This window comes from Manacus candei, unplaced genomic scaffold (genome assembly GCF_025592945.1).
Source record: "Manacus candei isolate 608988 ecotype Guabito, Panama unplaced genomic scaffold, ASM2559294v1 h1tg000050l, whole genome shotgun sequence".
In the NCBI taxonomy this organism is placed as follows: domain Eukaryota; kingdom Metazoa; phylum Chordata; class Aves; order Passeriformes; family Pipridae; genus Manacus; species Manacus candei.
Genome location: NW_026138098.1, coordinates 28,036,832 through 28,055,987, shown reverse-complemented (window position 1 = coordinate 28,055,987; position 19,156 = coordinate 28,036,832). Strand labels below are relative to the sequence as shown.

Sequence of the window (19,156 nt, the reverse complement as noted above, 5' to 3'; positions counted from 1 at the left end):
AAAGCTTTTGATAGCTGTAACACAGCTATTTCAGAAAAATGCACTCAGCTCTGCCCCTGAGGTAAGCAATTCCAGGAGATCTGGGGGTACTGCAGTCCAGATAACATGCTAAGTTGTTCAAGAGTCAGCCTAGACTCAGGTTGTGCTAACTCTGAACTTGAAAAGGCTTACTCCTACATCATCTCTAGTTTACCTAAAGGAGGAAAGACTTCAGAGTTAAGCTTCAGAGTTTTCCCACTTAATTAGGGCAGAGAGCTCCTGGGTCATATTTTAGTCCTGAAAAAATCTCTAGAAAACCTAAAAGACACATTGCAAAGTTCCTGATTTAAAAAGCAATGCTCACCCACCATCAGCCCCCAAAGCAGCTTCAATCCTTCATCCATCATGGTCAAGAGCACTGGGACTTAAGTCCAACTAATGGTGACCAAGAAACGTGGGGGAGGAACTCACTGATGCCAACGGGGAGGGCACAAGCTCAGGAGAGCGAGCAGAGCACAGTTTTTCCTGATGTCCCACGACAGTGCTGCCAGTGCAGCCTGCGAGCAGGGGACAATTTCTTTGGTGGCAGCCCTCAAAAAATGCCCACTGGAAAGTCCAGCTGTCACACCACAACAGTAATATGCAACCCACTGATCACTGTGAAACACAGGGCTTAGCAAAAACAGGCATTGCTGGCATAAAGCATCTAATTTGACCTGGTATCCAAGCAAAGCTAACTGAGTTCAGCTGTGAGGGCTCGTTAGCTGGAGCTCTATAAAAAGCTGGTCTTGGTGGCCATTTCCTCCTAAGGAGGCTTCTTAGCAAAAGCTGCATGTCTTTTTGGAGGAAGGTAAGAGTTACTGCCTTCCTGTTACTGCTTTTTGGTTGCCTTTATTTTGTCAGGTGCACTGTAGTCATCGAGCTGCTTCAGGAAGGAGAAAAAGTAGACTCTTGTTTAGCTTAAAGTTGTCTGCGAAGCAGTAAGTTTCCTGTTTTTCCCTTGCCCTGCCTTCACACTGTCTTCAGACCTGTTTAATGATTTACCTGATTAATTCTTTAAACACTGAAGGAACGAGCTGTTGTACAGTAACTCTAATTACTGAACTCATTAACATCTTATTGTTTAATTTATGCACAAATGATGCTTGGTACATGGTTTAATTTTAACACCAGAGAAGGTTTAGGTTCATCACAGCCTTCAGTCTGCCAAAACCTTACGAATGGTATTTCAGGCAAAAAGCTTTGTGCTAATTAGAAGTCCTGTAATAAGCAATGAGAGGAGTCTTTATACTGTTTGGTTTTTAACTGTTGGCTAAATGAGCTCTGAGATACTGGAGCACCCAAGTGTTTTGATAATCCACTGGCAGCTGTTCTGCAACAGCAACTGTACCTCATCCATAGACAACCAGTTCCTTATTCATTAGCACAAATAAGGGCGTGCAGGGAAGCCCTGCTATGCCCCACCACAACCATGCATCAGGAGACCCTCAGCCTGCTAGTCCACTTCCCCTCACCCACTGACTCCCCCAGGATTTTATCACGTTGGTCCTTCAAAATAAATCCATAAATAAGTCAGTGGATGCAGCACATTTTTGTCTTACCAGTAGCAGGAACAGCAAAGGATAGAAATGGCATTGAGTAAGTACCACCCTTTTTATTAATGATGATGTCCCTTTTTATAGCTTGCCTTGTGCTGTCAGAGTAACAAGCCTTGCCCTGTGCCAGTTGCCAGGTGATGTGTGCTGAGGCTGCAGGGAATGGTCTATGGACACAGACTTTATTACAGGGCTGTCGCTGCCATGCCCCAGCAAACCTGGCAGCGGGACTTGAGCAGGCCTTGTGGCTCTGGCCCAGGGCTGGCTGGTGAGCGTGCCAGGAAGACTGTCTTGGTGGCCACTCTGTTCACTTGCAAGTCCAACAAATATTGCTGCCTCTCCAGCAACTGGCTGGTGGGAAGGAAAGGGCCAGTCCAGCTACACGGTGTCAAGAGGTTCCTCCCAGCACAGCTTCCTTCGGTTTCACCCTAATTGTAAATAAAATAGGAAGGGGCACCAGATATATCTCACAACTGCTTTGATTGGTGACTATGCAAGTGTGTCCTCTGCCCTGCTCACAGGGACTGCCGGGCCAGGGAGCCCTTCATGTGCTCCCAGTTGTTGTACAGAGCGTAGAGGCCGGTCAGCGTCAGCCCCGCGATCCCTCCTCGCGCCATCCCACGCATCCCACCTGAAACAGAAAAAACAGTAAAGCTTGTGGAGTTACATTTGAGGAGATGGTCAGTCAACAGCACTTCCAAGAAGATCTCTAAATCCAGAGACATTTTTTAACGAAACAGGTTTTCTTTTTTGAGTAACTTTCCAGAAAGGGTCCTTGTGCTAATCCTGCCTTCCTCTCAACCTGCTGCCAGGCTTGAGGTCAGTCCTTCCTGATCCTGACACTAATTCTGCTGTTATGGCTTCCTCTCAAAATGTGTTAGCACTGCTGCCTCATGGAACCCCTACAGAGCCCTGGAAGCAAAGATGGCTTTTCCCAATCTATTCCATCTGTCCTTAACACAATTGTTTACAGTTAGGTATGATCTCTTCCTGCTGTAAGAACTCTTCCATTTAGGTTTTCAGAGGAGGAATGTGTTTTTCAGTTATGGTAACTAGCACTGGGCAGAAAGAGAAAGGGCAGGAGGGAAATAAGTGAACACAACAGCAGCTGATGTGGACATGGCCTTGGGCTCCAGAGATTTGTGAGGGCCATTGTGCAGAACTTATCACTGCTTTTGTGTCTTTGGAATTTTAAAACCCTTTGATAAAAAAAAATAAAAAGTAGATGAGAGAGATTAACTGGCAAGAATTTACTAGGGTGTACATTGACCAAAATTTATTTAGTTTTATTAATATTCTTAGTTTTATTAATATTCAAAATTATCACCTCACAACAGGTGATTAAGGTTTTGAGCACCTTAGTGTAAGGCAAAAAGAGAGGGCAAGTTTGGCTACTACGTGGCTGAAGGTGGGAGTCAGATGGCACCCCAACTCCATTCCATCCATGTAAGTGCTGGGGTGTACAGGGGCAGAAGTAGAGACTTCTGATGCTTTTACTAAACAGCAAAATGCTTCTATTCCTCAGTAGTAGGAAGTGCCTCAGGAGAGCTCCCAGAATGCACCACAAATGCACAGCTGAGAGTATGACCCTCAATGCTAGGAAAACTTCACTGAGGTTGATTCTGCAATGTTTATCATTGCAGCTGAAGCAAGTTAGATAATGTGTACAGTGTATAGAACAAGGCCAGTTTCTGCTGACAGTGAGATAAAACCTGTCTGCCTTATTGGTGAAACTGGCAGTGCAATTCAGGTTCCTCAAACTTGAAAACAAATCCATCTCAGTAATCAGAGATTTTTATTTTTTTCCCCATTGTGGGTCATTATGTTGTCTCACAGAATTGCTTTTAGGCTTGTATTGGGGCACAAAGCTGATGATGTCAGTTAGACTGAGACTGTGGTACCTGTGTTGCAAGGTTAAAATACATTTCATTGGAGTTGTTAAACCTCCTCCTATTGCCCAGGCATGCAATGAAACCAAAAAGCTGCAGAAGTGGGACTTGATACTAGAAGCCATGCCTAGTCATAGTTTCTCAAAAATTCATTCCCAGACCAGCTGTGACCATTTGAGTTTTTTGGTGCATAAGCCTAAGTTTGCTGCCCTAACTGCTGAGAATTCAACAGCTCTAAGAAAAGCCTTACTGAGTATGCTCTGTGTGCCTAAATCAGCATTTAGGAAAGCAAATGTAGACTTCTGTGTTTGCTAATTGATCCTGAATTTGTTGCACAAAAAGCTTTTCATATGAAGGGGTTGCAGCTGGGTACACAAAACTAACCAAGTGCAAGCAGTGTCTGGCAAAAAGCCACAGGTGAAATTTAAAGGACACTTTGTGCAAAACAAGTATTTGAGATAATCTGTAAAAATATTGACTCCTCGTTTCTGCTGGGAAAAATGAATAAAACATTAGAGCCTGATTTTCTGTTGTTATCAGGAATCACCTGATCACAGCAGAAAGCCCCAAAGGGGGCTCATAACCATTAGGGTGTACAAGGAAATGCACAGAATGTGGAACATCCCCACACAACACAATGCAGACAGAGCTATGACTATTCACATAGGTTCTTCCCTAAGCCCCCATGTTCAATTCTTCTCCTTTCCTCTTCAAATCCTATTCTTATGGAAGGACAGGTAGTCAAAAGCTGATTGAGCTTGGTTCCAGATTCTGTGAAGTCAGGATTGTACAAGAAAGGTATCATCTTTAATTTGGATAGCTGAGCCACTTTGTAGCACCATGCAGACTCAGGGCACAGTTCTGCTGAGATGTACTAGTTCTAACCCAACAGATGTTGGTATTTCCACGTGCTGAGGCCAGCCAGGTAAGGATGGCAGCTCTGAACCCGCTTACAGGTGTCAACTGCAGGGCCTAAAGCCATCTGTAGGCTGGCAGACAACTTGGGGACATTGCTGAAGATGTTTTGTGTACAGGAACTAAACTTGTGCATTACTGAGGAAGAAAATATCCAAGGAAACAGGTAAAAAATGTTTCCTACCAGGTTGCCTAAGCTTCTGCTACAAAACATTAACAGTAATTTTTTATTTTTTTTTTTTGTAGCAGTTTCTCCTGGTTTCTGAGCTATCCATGGTAAATACAAAAAAAGAGAAAGAGAAAACTTTCCTTTCCCTAACTGGTCAGATTTGCATTGGAGTAAGTCCGTGCAGGTCTGTGGTAGACTTCAAACAGTAATGCACTGTTGAATGCAGCCCTGTTGCTGGGTAGAAATGTTAGACTCTCTGAGGAAAATTAACTTGTTAAGAAAAATAAAAAAAGAAATTCTCCACTCCCATCCCAGCTGTGTTTACATGATAGAACACGTTCCCACCCCTCCTCTGCAATCACTCTCTGCAAGCCTCTGATACCAAGTCTGCCGTGACAAACCCTGCTGAAACGTGGTTGTGAGCCTCTAATCTTGCATGTCCCAGCAAGATAAAGGTTCCAGCTGACAGATGCTTCTGGAAGCAGGTATTTTGAGACCAGGCACCTTGCACAATAGTTGAGAACTGCTATGGGTTTCCAAAGATACATCTGATGCTCTCTAAATGGGAGTTTAGTTCTCTGGCTTTGGCTGCTGCACCCTTTCACCATAAAGTATTGTCTCTATTCTGTGCATTTACAGTAGGTGTACACCATGCCATGGCACACAGCACTGCATTCTGATGCAGCTGTGTTATGGCACAGTGTTCCAACAGCACAGCTCTGTGTTTCTTCATGGTAGGAGCCTCTCCTAACACTGCACTGGACTTGTGCAGTAGGTAAAACCATTACTACGTGCCATAACATTAGGGCAAAGTCCTCAGAACCTTGTGGTCCCGATTTTCAGAATGTTACTCCACTATCCTGGGACAGTTCCTGGGATGTTAGAACCAAGAACCCCAACAGCAAACACTGGAAATACCTTAACTGAAACCTCAGGTTGGCACACTTATGCCAAACAAAAGAAGTGTAATCACTAAATAGTTACTAGTTTTCTGTCTTCTAATCTCTCTCTTGGATACTCTGAACGAAAATAGTTTCTCTTCCTTTCAGGCTTCCAGGAATGAAAATATTTTTTTATCGAGTTCAGCTTCTCAAATGTACAAGGCAATCTGTTTTGTTCCAAATTAAAGCACAGTGGTGCTAACCAGACCACCTGAACCATCAAGACATTTGTCTGAACATCTATGGGTAGTCCTAGTGGGCCTATGTCATTAGAAAATACGAACAGTTTCCTCCTGCTGCTCCATGGTGTTTATTTTATGAAGTCTTTAAAGTGTGGGCAAAGTCTGTGGATACAGAAATTACTGAGGAAATTGATAAACTTATATATGGAAGCAAGATACATTCCAAAAAAGCATGTTCTGCTTTCATATTGCTGCAGCTAAGGCAGTATTGTGGTTAAAATACAGAAACAACAAAGCTTGAAACAGGGAACATTTCCTGTAGTTACTGTGCTATGAAGGCTAAATTAGAAAAACAGTAGGAATTTACAATTTAATTTACAAGTTTAGAAGTACTAGAGCTGTTGAAATTACTTTGCAAACATGATGAAAATTTCCTATCTTCTCACTGAGTGAAACCAGCAGCACCTGAGTGACAGGAGGCTACTTCAGCTGCTTTAAATGGCACCTGCAAACCCCTGCAGGAATGATCCCTTAGTTCATTGTTCCTGCCTAGGAGGGCTGGGCAGCACTGAAGGCAGCACTGCTCTCAGTGGCCACTCATACTCTTAACATCAGTCCTCATGTAACTAAGAAAGCCTCAACAAGCTATCATGCTGCTTGTACTTTGCCCTTATCTCTTCCTTCTTTCAGATCTGAAACAAAATCCTTTCACTAAACACCATTTGACTGATAATCCTATGGACCTGTTCTGCTGAAAGAGATTCTTAATTTCTAAAATGCCTGACAGCCCTCAAATTCAATGTTCAGAGGCAAATCCTTTAATTGCTTTTCTCCAAATAATGCAGAACAGTGAGATATCCCAGGCCCACACCTGGGCACTCCCCCAAAAGCTCCTCTTTCCCCCTCCCCACACCACAGGAACATGAAAACAATCCTGTCTAGCCCAAAACAAAACCCAGGTTGAGCCCAAAGGGAAGAGGCTTTCTACAGCTCAAGAAGTAGTCAGCTAACAGAGCTGCCCTGAACTACCCACTGAATGTCACAGAACTGATCTTGAGCTCCAGCCAGACTTTACTGCTGGCAATAAAACATTCATAATTCATAACGTATTGACTTTTCAGGGCTGTGTTCTGAGGTCTTAAAATGACAACTACTACCTTCAGCTATTGCTAGCATGCAGTTCCCTTCTTCTCAGACACACACCACTTTGTATACCAAATTACATAACATCTATTGTGCAAAAGGCACGAGATGCTGTGCTTAGTATTGGTTCCTACTGCACAAAAGTATATAAAACAAAGTAATTCAGTTTTTCCAAAGCACTACTTTACTTTTGTTCCTGTTACCCCTAACCTTGGGAGGGGTAATTATCTAAGAAAAAGAACATCTACAACCTGTGTAACCCTCAGATAAGAGGTAAAGGTTAGTTAACTTTTTTGCTTACTGAAGTCTCTGTCAGGAATTTCAGTGAGAAATTAATGGCTGTCACACAGGGTCAGACCAAAGTCCCACCTAGCTCAGGATCTTTTTCCTGAGTGATCAATCCTTGAGCAGTGCAGGATCCTCAGCCAGCTGCACCCTGGTGACATGATGACTTGAACCATGTGCATTTTCATGGTGGGAGATAATAGTGCACGGTGCCAATCACCTTTTGTTACTTTTGGTTACTAGTAAAATTATGAGGAAATGAAAGATGTATGGCTTAGAAAAGAGGTTGAAAACATGGGCAAGGGGGCTAAATGTTTGTTTAAGATGTGTTTATGCTTCGTAACATTTATCAGAAAAAACCCTGGCATAACAGAGATTAATTTCTGCCTTTTCTTGAAACTGAAGAATAAAGAATAGTATCTTATTAAATGGAAAAACCATCCTTGTGGATTTGGGATATCCAGACCTCCTTTTAGCCAAACTCAAACTGAATTGGCTGAGTCACAGTAACATTTCTACTACATATGCCACTGACAGAGGAACACAAAGGGTTTTATTTTGTCTGTCACTCAAACTGAATGTTCTGGGTAGAAGTTAAGTGGTGAGCTCAAAAAGCAGCTTCCCTAAAGCTGTAAGTCTGGTGAAACAAGTTAATATTGTACTCTCATTACTACATTTGGGCTAAAATCTAGTAAGTAATATTGGTATTGAATTTAATTTAAAATAAATGTGAAAGCTAGAGATCACTTTGGTCAGAGGAATCAACCAGTATGACGTTTCAAAACTGCTTATATCAGTTTTATGTTTAAACTCAATTCAGTGTCTGTTAACCTAAGCCATGCAGTGTGGGGAGATGGATTCCAGCTAACACTTGATTTATGATGGGGATTTAATGGCTTTAGTCACCTGCAATGGGGAACTTCCAGTGACTACTGCCGCTTCCAGTGAACATGGGGGGAGGCTGAACTGCCACTGTTTGTCCTCACTTGCAGACTTTTCAATCCTCTTTTATCTTCTCACATCCAGCTTGTGTGTCAATTAGCCTTGCACAAAACTGCTCACAATCCAATGGCTTTAGAACATACACGTTCTGTTTGACTCCTGGCATTTTGGTAATGATTAACACTTCCACAAGGACAAATTGTGAAAATGGGGACCAGTTTGGGGCAATAAATCTCAGCTTTCAAAAAGTCTTCCCACTACTTTTTTTTCCCCTGGTCACTCATCAAATGCTTATCATTTGTTTAAGAAATTCACTCTAGGCTTTGTCGTGTACACAAGAGGATTTTTCAGTGCAGCACAGCTGCTGATGTGATTCTTCCATCAGTGCTGTGTTTAAATATGAAGTCATAATAAAAGACCTCCATACTTTATAGGTTTCTTCTTAAGTATGTTCCCAACCTCTTTACAAAGCAGGAATGATGGAAGTGGGAAATCTGAGTGTTTGAACAGCACTGTTTCCGACTCTGTAACTACACTTTGTGAATTACAGAACAGCCTTGATTTGCAATGGCATGTTTGTGGGAGTTTCCAGCTGACACTAAAATATGGAGGTTTATAACTAAGTGTCCTTGACAGCTTTTAAATTTTCCTTTTTTTTTTTTATGGCAACACAACATGGCATTCCATGAAACAGAGGAAATGATTACAATCTTGATATGTCACAGATGTGTGCTGATGATTTGCATGGTTTAAATATTCAAGGTTTTTTAGGTGAATATATACATTGATGCCGAGCAAAGGCAGAACTTAGAAGTTTTACCATACAGAATAAGAAAGGGCATTCTGGCATAAGGTGACAGGAGAGGCAGACTGGGAGAAGCAGCAAGAGGAAAAAAAAGATTGGAACTAAATTCTTGAAACAGATGTGAATATAATCTTTTTCACTTTGAGAACTAATCCTTGATCTTTGAGGTCACATTTCCTGCATATGGTGAAAAACTTATTTCTTTTGAGTTTCTCTGCACTATGGTTCATATGCACGACACATACTTGAAATACAATACTGTAATGAATACAGATTTACTGACTACATTTGCCTTTATCAGTGCTACTATTAGCTCAGTAGATCTTATGTTACAAAACAGAAAGTCCCACTGTGCCCTGGTTACAAAAACTTCAGTAGTGTCAGATGACTGTGCATGTGACTGGGGGAGTTATCTGTGGCTGCACTGTGACAAAACAAGATTACATGTAATGCCAGCTCTATACTTTGGAAAGGTAAAGGGGAAAGTTCTGCTGGAGACTAAGATGGCATTTCTTATTAACCTCATACAGAAAATGTTAGACTTCTACACTGCTACCCTATCTGGCTGTTATTGCTAACCTGTCATATCACTCATGAAAACTCAAGGAACTAGCAGATTACAAGAGAGCTGTGTGCCCTTGCAGAGTTAAGAGCACAAGCTGGTATTTATGAGGGCTGCTGAAGCCAATTACTTTTGGTTTCAGTTTGGTTTCAGTTCGTCTAGGCCAACAGGAAAATAAGACTGCTCAAACTGTTTTGCCCAATATATAAAGCTGGACTTCAGGAATGCTTTTGAGACACTGAGGCTCAGTTAGATATGCAGAAGTACATAGGTTAATTCTAGAATTATCTCCTTAGTAAAATGCAGGTGACTCACATAGCCAAACCTTTATTGAGTTACTTAAGGCTTTACTCCATGTGGTAATATCAGCCTGTGGTACCCAGCAGTCCTCTAAACAAGATGACATCTCCAATGGGCAAGCTTTGAACATGTGTTGACAGACATTTTGCTGATGAAGCTCAGACTCTCCCTTCAGCAAACAATTCAGGATGCATCAGCAAACTAACCTTAAAGCCATGCTGTTCTCAAATGATGTTGTTTGTTGGTTTTGACCACTATGCAAAGACCAGAGTCCTACCAGAGGACAACAGTTTCACCAACAGCTAAGTAATAACTTCATAAATACATCCATTTCAATGTGTGTAGGGTTTTGTGCAGCTCTGGGTGCTACTATCCCATGAATTCCTACCACATGAATCACCTGTAGAAAGTTTCATGTTCATGCAGTCAAGCTCTATGTTCTGTGTGTTCCACCCCTGCCCCCACTTACTTTGCCTGCATTCCCTCATGGACTTGGGAAACAATCAGTTTTATTTCTGCTGTCGCTGAAAAACATGGCTAGAATGAAGTGGGTATGTATTTTACACAACCTTACTATAAACCTGAGTAAATACTTGAGTGTTTCTTCAGTATATAGGTATAACAGTCATAATTTGGCTCTCGTGATTACTGTCAGTCCTGTGCAAGTTGGAAAGAATCAAATTTAATTCAGCTTGATTTTTTTTTTTTAAAGTGCAAATTCTCCTTAAGTAGTCTTAGTTGTGTGAAAAAAACATTGTGTTAGGGGACTTTGAGCTAATAGTCATTTTTACACTGTCAATTTTCAGAGCAGGACAGTATTTAGTAGAAGTAATGAGGATCCTAATAACTAGGACAAAGTACAAAAGGAGGAAAAGGAGAAACACTTTGCTACTCTACCAGTGCTCTTGTATAGCATTCCTGTCAAGGTTCCAGCAGCTACGGTGTTCAGGTCATCTTCTGCACCTCGTGTTTTTTCAATGATGACTCCAAATGCACTGTAAAGTAGAGCTGGGGAAAAAAAAGATTAAGAAAACTCAAGTTAAAACCCCCATTGCCTGAGACACAAGGCTTAGAATCCAGGCTTGGTGTAGCTATTTAGACTGTGCTTCTGAAGCACTGATTTTCTGCTTATTTAAAGGAGAGGAATCCTCTGAAAAATCCCACCTTTGGTGGTTTTCTCCTCAGACCTCTTTCTATTTTATAGATATTTAAATTAATATTGGATTGCTTATGATTTGACATGCACAGGCAGAGAAGCAGCAGCTGGAAATGAAAACTTTATCCCTAGAGCACATTTTGCTCTGGGACAACTTTAGACAACTAGAAAGAAAAATGCATGGGCTTTTCAGTATGGATGCATCTATCATCTATGCCTTGTGATGAAGGGAAAAGGCACCACCATCACCACCCCTCGTGTATTTCATGCATTCAATGAAAGACACCAAAAACCCCACTTGTATTTCATGCTGAAAATTTGAAATCTTTACTTCTGCTAAAAAGCATGTAAATCATTCCTGAACAACAACAATAATGCTGAAGAGTTGAACAGCAGCATCTTTCTCCTTTCAGCACAGGCAATGGTATTTTAGCTTGCCTTAGCAGCAAGTAATATTAAGAGTGAGGGGAAGGAAAAGCTGAATTCAACATAATTTTTTTAAGCAGTTCAACACAGATGTTGCCCCTGTTCAGGAACAGAATGACAAAAACTGTCAGTAGTGACAAAAAGAATCTTTGAGATACAGAAATGCTGGACAAGCAAAATCAAAAGCAAAAATAATTCAGCTCCTTTGAAAGGAACTTCTCTGGGAGCTAGGACAAGACAGAGCTATACGAAATCCCCAAAGTTAAAGTTCAGCTTAACTCTCTGATTTTGGAGGCTGCATTTTGTAGGAAAATAACAATTTGTTACTGGAATGCACAAACACTTTCTTGAGTAATCTTTCTTCAAACACAGCTGAAAAAACATGTTAATGTGTCACTTAAACTGGAACCTTGAACTGCAGTGTATCTGCATCTCAGTTTTCAGACATGTTTTGATTAGACTTGGAACAAAAAATAAGAAAAACCAACCAACCAAAAAATGACACAATAAAACTCACTAGGCAACCAATGCATCTCCTATGAAACAAGTGCCACTTTTGCTGTAGTTCAGAATCCTATCTCTAACTGTGGCTTCTCTACTATGCCTCAAAAGGTAATGTCTGATTTGAATGGCAGCTAATCTGCTCTTTAGAAATAAGACTGAAACAAAATGTAATAAATGCAACTTAGCGTATGCTTTGCTGCATTTCTCAAAATTCAAATATATTACATGATGTCATCTGATTTAAATATTGCTAAGTCCCACTACAATGTTGTAGGGCAATGAGTTCCATCATTATTCTTCTTCAAAATAATTTCATCAGTTTTACATTTCTCCTTTCAAAGGTGTTGTGTAATTTCTGGTCTTTTAAGACTGGGGAAGACTGAGGGTGGGTGACTTTTCTAGCTAATGGGCCATCATTAAAGGATAAATCTTCGTAGTCACTATCACTTTTCTACTTCAGATAAATATTTTGTTGACTCTTTAAATGGAAACAAACATCAGGCAGTTGATCACATGATCTCTGTAGGTTAGAAAACTTACTTCAGAAGTATTAAATTATATTTTTTTGCCTTAAGTTGCGAATTAACTGTAATTTATTAACAAATAAGCATTATCTATAATTTCTAGTTATTTCTTTTACTCTACAGATAGAGTCCTTGTTTGTAATATAGTAAAAACTTTGGGGTTTAATTAAAGGCTTTTGGTTACTTCTGCTTCAAACCCTATTTTAGCCTTTAATTTCTTTTTTGATGTCTACTGAAATGTCCTCATGTCCCAAAGAAAAAACTTGCATTTTTTCCACAATGGATTTAATAATGAAAATTTAGAGAATTCTGTTTAGAGAACACACAAATACACTTTCCCAATAATTACATCTTTAAGTAAATTGTTTTCCCTACAAAAGAATGACTTTACTTACCCAGTGATCCCAGTGTGTTAGCCCATAATGCTCCTTGCCTTGTCACCATATTTAGAATTCTAAAAAGGAGTTAAAAAGGTATGAAAATGTTTAGTGCTCTGTGTTTACATCAAGGCAGTGTTTATGACATCAGGTCTTGTGTGTTTACACTACACATTTGGTTAATAAAACTGGAATAATGAACTGAAAGCTCTTCAAAACAAAACACTAAGGCAAAACACAGCTTGGTAACACACAATCTCTATCATGGATAGTGTGCAGGCAATACTGAAGGCAAATATTCAGTCCTGTCAAATCTTAAGAAAACCTTTCTCTCTCTTCAGGGCAAACTTGACCCTTGCCAAGACTCAGATCTCTTCCCTGCAAATAGCTTGCTAACCCTGGGTGTTCCTTACGTGGTGACTACACACAGTTACCAGAATGATGGGTACACCCATGCTGAGGTAACTGGGTAAAAGACCTCGGGGAAAGCCAGAGTGCCCTTCTAGAAGGACCATGTGTCAGGGGGTGGGGCGATGCCTGAGACTAAAACCAATTCTGAACTAAAGCAAGCCAGGAAGAAGAGAGGCAATCCTTTGCAATTCCATTTGTCCAACCTACCACCAACAGAAGGTGAAGAACCCCAGGTGTGTCTGTATGTGTGCTCCCAGACTAGCACTACAGAGGGAAAGCAAACCTCTAGTGAGCTCTCAGGGAAGCACAGGGACACTTCTTTCTGGCCTCAGCTGTCTCCAGAGCGGGGACAACAGCAGCCAGAAGAAATGACTGATCTTTATCTCCCAGCAGTGTAACACTATCACAGGCACAGGATTGCTCTGGACAGCTGACTACCACTGGAACTTGCTTTATCATTTAAAGCAAAAAAGTCACACGTTATGTCGTTTCTGGTTTAATTTTCTACTATTTTTCCTTTTTTTTTTAAAATACTTTTCAGTAGGACACAGGTCATTACTGAATATGGTTAGGAAATGAACTAAACAATAATGGAAAATTTCGTTTTGAAACAAGAGAAAAAAAAATCCAAGAGGTTAGGGTACTGACAACCTGTTCTTAATTACAACCCCCACCCCCACTTCTTTACATCAATTTTGGACTGATGAGAAAATTGATAATTTTCATAACCATGACACATTGAGATACTTGATTCAAATTCATTAAAAAAAAAATCTGTGCACAGTTAGGATAAATTCGGAGGAAATATAGGCAGGTCTCTTCCCTGCATCTGATAAGGAAAACACAGAACTTAATGCAGTGTTTGAAGGTGATGACCTTCAGCAGGCCTTTCCCTTTCCCTTGCAGGGCCAGGATAACAGCAGGGTGTGCACTGACTGCCACCTCCTGGCCTCGACCTGCCAAAGTTAGTGCTTAACAACATGGTTCTGTCCATTCCAAACACATATACAATTCTGTTCATCTAGAGAAGAGCTGTAATTATAGTGGTGAATATTTTGATAAAGAGGTTGAACACAGAAATAGAATTTAAAATGGGGCAGACCCAGTATAAACTGTATCAGAAAATAATAAGTTCCTCCTCTAAAATTCCCTTGTTAGCAACTATTCTGGGAGTGAAAATTGTTTTCCCCCCATCATTCCACTCCTCCAATTTCCTATAGCTCCTTCACTTAGGTTTTCTTATAGTTGTGTCTAAACTACCATTAATTCTAGAAGAACCATCCTGTTGAAAAAAAAGTTCCTGTTTCATACTGCTTTCTGTCAAACAATCAGGTAAGGTGAAATCATGGCAATGCCATGGGTGTTCATGGATGCCATAATCCAGAACAACTTCCACCTTGCAGCACTTGCTGAGCAGCATGCACCAGTGTCAACCCTAATGCAAATCCAGGCAGGTCCAGCTTCTGCATTTTAATCTTCTCCTGGTTTGGAAAAGCTTGGGAAAGAAGGGAGACTCACTCCCAGAAAAATGACAGCAAAAAATAGCTCAAAGCAAACTCTGCTGCCTCTGGGAGTATTTCAACATATAAAAACACTGTTTTACCTTTGAAGTAGATTTTTAGTAAACATCAAGGCAGTAATTTATTCTCAAGTATTTAAGGTAAGTCAGAGGACACACCAACTGTGACTAAGTGAAAAGTAAAAAGCTTGAACTGAACATCATTATAAGGAAAAACATTTGATAACTTGTTGAAGACAAATATTGATTCCTGTTTGTCCCCACTAAAGAAAAAAAGGGCATTTATTTTTGCAGTATATTCATATCTGATCTCGTACAAGGTGGGAGAAAGAGCTCTGTCACTAAGGTGTGCTTTGCTTTGAGGTGGAACACTTACTGTACGTTTCTAGGTTTTGACCACGGCATGTTCTGTGTCTCCTTCAAGCCAAGTCTCAAACCATTCAGTGCCCCGAACGCTGCCCCTGGGTGGCACAACATCAGTCATTACTTTTTGAGAAGAAAAAGGAACAAAAAATCCCTGAAACAATACTAGAAACAAATACTGAGAGGAGACTTCAGTGTATAGACTGAAGTCAAATATCTGTTCATTTAAGACTAGAACAAAGAATGCCTTGCAGAACAAGACATGGACAAAGTTATCAATTACTGCAGTGCACAGGTGTTACCTGGACAGCTGGGAAAAGTGGAAAACACAACACCTACCTGTCATACAACATCCTCCAATGGTAAAAAAGGCCAGCTCAAATCTGCCTCGAGTTTTGTTGGCTCCTGTGGGCAAGATAAACTCATCTGTGTCCTGAGGGAAAACAAAAACAAATGCTTTTGTATTTTCCAAGCATACCTGCTTCAAAATGTAGGCCATATTAATCTTTATTCTTTAATTCATGCAATGAACTAAAGATGGATACGAGTGTTTCTGGAAAATTCTTGCCTACACTAGCAGAGAGAGGGAATACAGTATGTGTATGCTTTATTAAGTGTGAAAAAGGACTTTAAAAAGATAAACTGAGAGTTTTTTTTTTTTCCCTAGCTCTCTTAATTTTTAGAAATTACATCAGTCAGGCAAGGAACTCATACTGTGTGGGTTGTTGGTTGTTTTTGTTTTTAATGACTATTTGCCTAATTATTTATTACATCTTCCAGCAGGCAAAACAAGCTTTCCAAAAACCTTCCTGTTTTCTGATTATGCAGCACTGTTTCCTCACTAAGCAACCTATATTGATGCAATAATGCCTTAATTAAGGTTTTCCACTACTCTGACACTAAAGAAAAACTACCTTTGTGCCAAAAGACGTATTTCCATGCACTGAAATAAGTGACATATTTTGAAGAGGTGAAAAAAGAAGGAATACACTCAAAATTAATGATCAGGCGAGGTCAGTAGTTTTTTACTTGTGCATCTTCCTCTTACAGAGACAGGTTTGTGTCCTTGTGAATGGCCTGAGAAGCTTTGGAGAAACCAGCACATGTATAGAGATTAAGGTGGGCCAAAGAAAGTTTTCAATTAGACATGAGCAGGATGCACACATATTGATGAGGTGCTAAAGCAGCAAGATCTCTTTTATGCTTCTGTCCTTTCCAGACAGAGTATTACTCACCCCCTCTGTAACTGATACATGACTGCAACAACTGCAAGCTCAAGGAATTGCATTCCAAGGGCTTTTATTGGCCCATACTTGACAGTAAATGTGGATGGCAATACAGGAAAAATATACAGCTTCTAAAACTGTGAATATTGTATCAGTAAACTGAACCTGTAATATGGTTTCTATCTTCCTTCTAACTAAATTGTTGAAGAAATTCAGTGCATACACTAGTCAGCAGCTTCTAACAGTTTTCATTACTGCCCCAAAAGTCAAGATGAACCAATCCTTGTCTGTATGTAACATTTAAGTTTCTATAACAACAACCAAGGAGCCCCATCCTCTGGGCTTCTGCCATAGTATAAAATGCTATTTTATAATGCATGTTACCCTCTGAAGGCAGCAAAGCATTGCAGGAAACACCTTGTTCTGTGCCTGCATTAATGGACCAACCAAGAAAGTGGGTTTTAAATAATGAGTACCATTGTCTCATTTGTTATTATGGGAAGGCCAGAATCAAAATGTAAGGTTCTCAACAATAAGGCTTTTCCTGTGCATTCAGAAAGCAAAGAGATGGTCTTTGAACACAGGAGACCCTCACCTCTCTTTTCTTCACAGAACCCCTAAATTTAAAGGCCAATAATTTAAGTTCTTGTATTCTAAAATATTAGCTATTTCTTTTTCCTTGAATATTTAGAATCCCAGGGACCTGTGGAGACTGCTTGGTGCAACCCACACTGCTAAAAGTAGGGTCAGGTAGTGCTGGGCACTCAGTCGCTCCCAGGTCTTGTGCTTCTCTAAGGATGGAGACCCCACAGCTTATCTGGGCAACTTGTTCAGGTAAAAACCTCGAAACTGTCTCACATTTAAATGGAATTCCCTTTTTATTTCAATGCACTTTCCTTTTATTTCAAATCACTAGTGCTAAACTTAAAGGCAGGGAAGTGTTATAACACAGACTGCAGCCTATGTGTTACCTCAACAGGTATTTTTAGAACTGTACCACGACACTGATGCCAACACCTTTTAGTTTAAAGCAAATTTCTCTTCTGTTTTTAAAAACTTTTAACACCACCATGTTCTCAGATAAACTGTACTAAGGACACAAGACAACTTCAGAGAGTGTTTTGGGGAGAGGTCTAAATAATCACTCAGCATTTTTCTGACCACTCAACAACAGCAGGCCCCACTAGTGAACACACAAACAGAGGCATATCCCCTGTCTTCTGCCATTATGGGAATGTTACATTGTAATCTGGGCTACAGCAGCTTCTAAGGAAAGAGAAACATAATAAACAGCCCCCAGAACTCCATTCAGAGCTTCCAGGTACAGAATAAACAGTGTACCATCAAACATAAGGCACACAGATAGCAGATCCTATGCAACTGTGCTAATTCTACAAAATTTAATGTTCTCAGATAATATGAGCCACATATAGAGAAAAATATTAACTAAATAAAATCATTAAGACATGCATCCTAATTGGACTAACTTAAACATTTTCAGCTACACTTAATATTGCTGAAAAAGAAAAACATTACTGGAGTTCAAATAATTTTTTTTCCTTATGGTGCCATCATTTTACATTAAGTAATGTTAAGCTGTGTGTGACAACCACTATTCTGTAGAACAAAATGGGAAGTTTCACTTCATGATGGTCCCCCTTCAGCTGGGAAATGACATAAGTGGTGTGACATTCGCTGCTGCTGTGATGACAAACCCTGTTATCAGGTCTGGGGTTTGGCCCAACACCTCTGTAAAGTTCAGAGCTTCACAGAGTTCTGGAGACCAATCCCTGAATCATCAGAATTCTCCCAGTTGTGATGATGATCAGAAAATTCCCACTTCAGAAAACTAATCCATGAGATGAGTGGAGAGATTCTGGCTGCTGTTAGGGATTGAGGGGGCTCAGGGGAGGGTGTGACCAATGCCAGGATTGCTGTGAGGGTGCCTTGGGTGTGCCAGCCTCAGGGCAGGGAGGGACACCTCCTCTCCTCCCCAGCAGCAGGCTTGTAGTGACACAACAGCCTTACCAACCCTCTGTATTTTCACTGGTTGTCTTCTACATGTCATGGCACTGCAAACTTTTATTAGGTACAACACTCAAAAATTGTTTCTTTCCACTGTTCACCACTCAATACCTCAGCACACCCTGCACAGCACTGCAGGAGTTTTGGGGTGTTCACGTGTGGTTGTGCAAACACTGGGATCGAGTTCTACACGGTAAAAACAAGCCTCCGTCTCACCTGTACTAGATACTTGGGGTCCAAGTTTAAATACGGCGACAAAGGGCTCATTCCAGTCACTGAAAGGAAAAAAACAAATAAACAGAGCACTTTAACACCAGCTTCCCCAGTAACGATCCACATCCTGTGAGGCAGAAGGGGGCACACCTCGTGCGCGGAAGCGGGGAAGATTCCGCCGTGAAGTTGCACAACTCGTTAAAAGGCGGCCCTGGCCTTTCAGGAAGCGGAACGGGAGCTCCGGGATGGGGCGGCCGCGGCGTGACCAGCGATTGTCGCGACACGCGGCACGGCCGGGGCCTGGCCCTCCGCCCCCGTCCCGGCAGGGGCAGGAACCGCCGGGGACCGGCTTCCTGCGGGCGGGCCTGTCGATCCCCGTTCCGCCTTCCATCCCCGAGACCGGCCTCGCTCCGGCCGCCCGGCCCTGCCCGCTGCCCGTGCGTGGACACTGCCCCCCGCCCCACCCCGCTCCCGCCGGCTGCCCCGGTACTCACGTGGCACCCCGGCGAGGTCGGCGTGCGAGTACCCGAGCCCGCCGGCGCCGAAGAGGCCGCCGAGCCCGGTGCCCTTGGAGTTCCCGCCGCCCTCCATGGCGGCCGCCCCGCCGCCCTCACCGCCCGCTGCCGCCCGGCAACGCCGCAAAGCGCCGCAAAGCGCCGCCGGGCCGCGCTGCTTTGCGGGTCACCATGGCGACGGGGTGAGGCG

General features: G+C 41.6%; 1 protein-coding gene and 1 non-coding gene across 2 annotated transcripts; both read right to left on the bottom strand.

Annotated features, from left to right (window-relative positions):
* Nucleotides 1-1,613: 1,613 nt before the first annotated feature.
* Nucleotides 1,614-19,106, bottom strand: LOC127476677 (mitochondrial import inner membrane translocase subunit Tim23). The gene is made up of 7 exons (XM_051799853.1): nucleotides 18,946-19,106; nucleotides 18,455-18,513; nucleotides 15,327-15,420; nucleotides 15,001-15,085; nucleotides 12,713-12,771; nucleotides 10,605-10,715; nucleotides 1,614-2,205 (listed from the first exon to the last, which is right to left on the bottom strand). Exons 1-7 carry the CDS (start codon nucleotides 19,040-19,042, stop codon nucleotides 2,090-2,092), a joined length of 621 nt encoding a protein of 206 aa, XP_051655813.1. The 5' UTR covers nucleotides 19,043-19,106; the 3' UTR covers nucleotides 1,614-2,089.
* LOC127477255 (small nucleolar RNA SNORA74) lies at nucleotides 13,348-13,550 on the bottom strand. Its single transcript, XR_007906904.1, has one exon. It is a non-coding gene; the product is annotated as a small nucleolar RNA SNORA74 (small nucleolar RNA).
* Nucleotides 19,107-19,156: the final 50 nt, after the last annotated feature.